The 5,721-nt window shown below is 35.7% G+C and overlaps 1 protein-coding gene across 2 annotated transcripts; it reads right to left on the bottom strand.

Annotated features, from left to right (window-relative positions):
- Positions 1-237: 237 nt before the first annotated feature.
- LOC111444982 (vesicle-associated protein 2-1-like) lies at positions 238-3,748 on the bottom strand. Of its 2 annotated transcripts, none has more exons than XM_023083147.1 (7): positions 3,264-3,747; positions 2,230-2,300; positions 2,033-2,114; positions 1,762-1,877; positions 1,557-1,670; positions 680-751; positions 238-578 (listed from the first exon to the last, which is right to left on the bottom strand). In XM_023083147.1, the coding sequence occupies exons 1-7, from the start codon at positions 3,322-3,324 to the stop codon at positions 444-446; spliced, it is 651 nt and encodes a 216-aa protein (XP_022938915.1). In that variant the 5' UTR covers positions 3,325-3,747; the 3' UTR covers positions 238-443. The 2 variants fall into 2 exon arrangements, with proteins under 2 accessions (XP_022938915.1, XP_022938923.1); XM_023083155.1 differs by having other exon boundaries at positions 444-578; positions 680-748; positions 3,264-3,748.
- Between the last annotated feature and the right edge of the window lie 1,973 nt (positions 3,749-5,721).

Here is a 5,721-nt window from a genome sequence, read left to right on the forward strand (position 1 = left end):
ACAGTGAGCTTAAGATGTTACAAATGACATTAGAGCAAGACGCCAGGCGGTGTGTCCGCGAGGAGGCTGTTCCTCGAAGGGGTAGACACGAGATGGTGTGCAAGTAAGGACGTTAGGCTCCAAAGAAGGATGAATTATGAGAGTCGGAGAACAAACACCCTTTTATAAAGGTGTGGAAACCTTTAAAGCCTTGACGGAAAGTCCGAAAGACAAATTACATCAAAAAAAGAATTAGTATAAAAGAACTAAAACTTAATACGCATTCATTCATATTCAATAGGCACAAAAATGAACAATTTGTTTGAAAAATGAAGGTATGATATGAAGACCACAAATTTGCAGCGTTTCCTAATATACAAAACTTGGGAAGTAGAGAAATTATACAATGAAATTGACCACAAAAATTGTCTGCTCAGCATCTGAAACACATGCCCGCCCCAAACTCATTCTGTACCTGGTGAAGATAATGTGAGATTCAACAGGAAACCTGCCATGATCCCGATGATCCCCACGAAGATCGCGAACGTAAACGAGAACCCAGGATCCCCCTTTCGATATTTTCGTCTCTTCAGCATCCCCTATTCCACACTTATTCGTATCAGTATACATTATTCTATCACCTACTAACTAACACCTCAATGCTAACTTCAATCAAAGTTGGTGGTGTTCTTTAACTCACCAGTTCTTGTTGTAATTGATGAGTTTGCCTTATAGCCATGTCTCTTTCATCCTTCAGACGTTGTACAGCCTGCTGATTTTGGCACAAGATGGTAAATGAGACAACAATCTATACTCGTTTTAATTTTCTTCGCCTATTCTCACAAGACAATCATCTCACGCTTCTACGTTATCAAAATAACTCATAGCATATGAATAACTAAATAGGTGATTACCAGGGTTTGACTTCATTTCCTCGACCCTTATTGACCACTAGCTAACCTATGGTGGCTTATTATAAGGGTGTGGAAACCTCTCCCTCCCTAGCAGACACGTTTTAAAAACTTTAAGGGGAAGCCCCGAAACGAAAAGCTCAAAGAGGACAATATCTGCTAGCGATGGACTTGAGCCGTTACAAATGGTATCAAAGCCAGACACCGGTCAATGTGCAAAGAGGAGGCTAAGCCCCAAAGGGGTAGACATGAGGCAATGCGCCAGCGAGAACGCTGGGCCCCAAAGGGAGTGGATTTGGTGGGGGTCTCACATGGATTGGAGAAAGGAACGAGTGTTAGCGTCCTCACTGGGTCCTAAAGGGGGGTGGATCGTGAGATCTCACATCGGTTGAAGAGGAGAACGAAACACCCTTAGCAAACGCGCTTTAAAAACTCTGAGGGGAAGCCCAAAAGGGAAAGCCCAGAGAGGACAATATTGGCTGTTGGTGGGCTTGAGCGGTTTCATTTATACTAGTTTAAAATTTACGAGCCATAAAGGCTTTATGTCTACAAATAATCAGTAGGGCAAACAACTTATGAATATGCAGACAACCATGGACAAAGGGCATTTCAAAACAAGCATTATTTATATATGAAAGGGACAAAAAGGAGAATTTGAGCACTCACAGTGGAGTTTTGAGAATTCTTTTCATCTTCTGGGTTCCCCATAGCTGAATTAGGAAACATATAGATAACCTTAAGCTTGCATTCCTCGATTGTCCTTCCACTCTCCTTATTGAACTGAAAATAAGATCATAACACTTAAATGGAGCTTATTATAATGAAATGCTATGTTCATTCAAACGAACAAACACCGAGTCAAAATTCTTACAGCATCAGACGGAAGCTCATCGACATCAGTATTTGGAGGGACGATTGTACTTTGTAAGAGAAACTTATCTTTGCAATGCATATCTGCAGGATACTCTCGCTGGGCTTGGAGAGTCACTGTCGATCCACGAGCAACTTCGACGTTATTTTAACAGATAAAGATAAAGCTCGACAAATCAAAAGAAAACTTGAGGCCAAATAATGGTAAGGTTAGCAGAAAACTCCTTTATCATTGCAATTGATAAGAATAAAATGGTTATAACAATTAAGACCTCTTATGATGCAAGAATCCCAAGGCTGTACAACACCCGTGTTGGGACGCACAAAGTACTTCTTGGGCGAGGTCGTTTTGACCTATAGCACGAGTGATAGAGAAATATACATTTAAAGTTAACCAAATACAAAATATGCAAAATTCGTTCGGTAATCGATAGTCGAGGTCGATTATAACAATCAAACTATTTATTACCTTAAAGGCAACATGATGTTCTGTGTTGTTTGCAACTTTAAGATCACAAAAGCTCTGCTTTTCCAACTCAACTGATGATATTGGCCCGACGTTCATAAGTTCAAAACACAAAAAATGTTAACCAGGAAACCAGTCATATGAATACACTCATGAACAAACAAAACCACTGAATGAACATCCTTTATCGTTTCTTCGATACGATATGTTGGTGTCATAACACATTGGATATCATAGAGTGATATTTCAAAAGATAATAGAACTACACGATAACTCCCCTAGTATTCGAGTTACTTGGAACTTGCCCTTTTGTGATACACTCGAGCCTAAACCGCTAAACAATTGCCTAGCCTTCTTCTTTCAAACTTCATCTATTTATTAACCAAACACTACAACAACATCCTTAACAACAAAGTAAGCATTCAGTCAATGATCAAACACAAAACATTGGACCATGATAACTGCATCCAGTCTTCTTTAAGATCCATTCAACCATCTCCAAAATGTTCATCACAAATATGATGATGCCACCAAACAATCTATCGTAACCGGTCGTCTCAAGACGACACACAAATTTTAGATCAGGGCTTAGCCCTTCTTTTCATTCACAAGAGGCATATGTCTCTCTTAGAAAACGCCTCCACCTCCATGAAAATGGTTTGAAGCTAGGAGGCTTTGTCCCCTATATCATACTACAACACTCAAATCTCAACACTCAATGCAAGGAAATTGGAAATGCTACATGATTATTGAGTATTTTGGCAGATTCCAGAAAAGTTTCCTCGGAATGATAACAATAAGGACCTGAAAAACGCTCACAATCACAGAATTTCCCCACATAAATCCATACCCTAATCCTCATATAACAACGTTTTCCTCCTCCCATGACAAGAATGAGCAAAATCAATCAATTCCAAGCAAAAACAACACAAAAATTAAACGAACAACCACTGAAGATTCAAGAACATACATAAGAACAAGAAGATATAAGAAACTAAAACGAAAAAAATGGGAAACATCGAAACAAAATTACATACTCTGAAACTTCAACTCATCCGGTTGAACGGAGATTAAGCGATTTCCACCTCCAGCACTCATGACGGCACAAACCGAGATCAAAAACAAAACGAAAAACAGAGTTCAACCCAGTTACCGAGTTCCACTCCAGCGGCCAATCATTAAAGAACAACAAACAAACAAAAACAAAATCCAAAAATCCAGAAATCCAAGAACCCCGGAATGGGTGTACCCGAAAACAGAGAGAAGGAAATAGAAGGATGAGGGAGATTTTGCGATATGAATGAGATAGAGCGATAAAAGTTGTGGTGGAATGAATGGAGAAGAAAGGGTACGGATTGCTCGGTCCAAATTGAATCGAAAAAAACACAGAGGAAGTTTCGAAAATTAAGGCACGGAAGAAGGATCGAGTTGGAAGATGGCCAAAATAGAGAGCGAAAAAGGAGGTTTAGCGAAAGATTATTGGGCAACCTCTGCGATGGCTACCGAAGAACTTCACTGAAACTAGAGAGAGAGAAGAGAGAGAAAAGTGACACGTGTCAAGAGACAATGGGAAGGAAGGGGGTTTTCGTCTACCAGACTGTAAAATGGCCCACTGACGTGCCACCTCATTCAATATGAATGTTGACGTGTCATCTCTATTTTTTTCTTTTTTTTTAATATTGATAAATTATATTTTTATTTCTTAATATTTGAATTTTGTTTTTAATTCACTTTATTTTTTTTATTTTTTTTTTGAGAATTAATATTTATCAACCCTCTATGACCGTGCAGCTCGATTTCCATCCTTTCGAACTCTCTCGTTGCCTATTTTTCATCCATCTCGATGACACCACCGCTCACCAATTTTAAGCGTCTCTTCTTCATTTAACTAAGGTTTTTTTTTTTATCTTTCCATCCCCATTTTATCTTCGTTGATTCCGTCGTTTCAAGCTTTCAAATTAAATTCCTTCCAAACCCTTCTCAAATCATTCAAGTTGGCTAATCCGTGTTTACTCAATCATAAAGACCAACTAGAAAAATCAAGAACGAAATAAGGTTAAAAATAAAAAAATAATAAAAAAAAAAAGTCTAATACGAAGTGAAACATAAAGGAAACTCGACCACAAAGCAGGAGAGAGAATGAAAACTTATAGACTAAAACCTAGGTTTCATGTTCGGTCTCGTAACCGGCACACACCCAATGAAGCCACGATGAGGTTGACCTACACTTTCAAGTGACCCGAACCAACGCATAAAGATCCTAAATCAACTAGCCCGTACTTCAGTGATCAGTTCCCAAACACCATTAAGTCTAAGGCAACATCCATCAGTAAGAAAAGTCAACCTCAACTTAGCAACTAAGGTTTATTTTTGCTCCTTTTTTCGTTTTGACGTTACGGGTTATGTGTATGTATATTTCAGTATGGAAAACTTTATTCGCTTATATTATTAAAGCTTTAGAAAAAAGTTATACACATAAAATTGTGACCATCGTGCAAAAACCATTATAGTTATAAAAAAAGAATATATAAATAATATAAAATTAGAAAGCTAACGAGTCATATCCACGAATCAACCACCTAACTTTTTTAAATGAAAAAAAAATCAATTTGCAACAACGAGATTAAGTGGATAAATAATTTAATTTATTTTATATATAAATATATAATATAGATGTGAGGCATATGGGGTCATAATGACTCAAAGATCTAACCCATTTACTTTAATGATTAATGTAGTTATTGAAGGGAGCAAAATTTGCTGGTTTCCCTCTCCAAAGGGATTTTTTTTTTTTTCTTTTTAATGTCTTTTTTATATTATCATAAAATATATACAAATAAATAATAGTCTCTATAATTTTAAAAATAATATTTTATTATTTATGAAACTTTATCCATAATTTCTTTTTATAATTAAATAGTTTCTTTTCAAAACCAAAATTTTATTATTATAAAACTATTAAAAGTAATGATGACTTGACTTTTAAGAAGATTCTTTTCAAAAGTCGTCAATATATAATAATATTTTTAATTAATTATTTTTTTATGATAAAATTAAAATAGAGAATGTTTCCAATAATTTCATCATTTTTATTAAATAATAAATTTAATCCAATTTATACATAAATTTAATTTTTGCTTTTTAACGATTAATTCTTAAAATATTTATTTATTTATTTTAATAAGGAAAAAGAGATGCGAGAAAATGGAGAATTTGGTGGCATGGCAACAATTGGGTCTAGTCTTTGTGAGTGTTCGCCTTCTTTGCTAAGTTTCAGCGTTCAACGTTTGCCTACCACTTTGAAAGTTTTTTTTTTTTTTTTTTTACCTTCCATTATATATATTTTGAAAAATTATCTTTCACATGATTTATTTCTTCGTAATTAATTATTTAATTTTGATAATTTGTTAATGGAGAAGATTAGTATTTCATAAGATGATCATATGTGACTCGAACATAATCCTAAGTGAGTTATAAACTCTTATCTGTCAGGGT

This window comes from Cucurbita moschata, unplaced genomic scaffold (assembly GCF_002738365.1).
Source record: "Cucurbita moschata cultivar Rifu unplaced genomic scaffold, Cmos_1.0 Cmo_Scf00001, whole genome shotgun sequence".
NCBI lineage: Eukaryota > Viridiplantae > Streptophyta > Magnoliopsida > Cucurbitales > Cucurbitaceae > Cucurbita > Cucurbita moschata.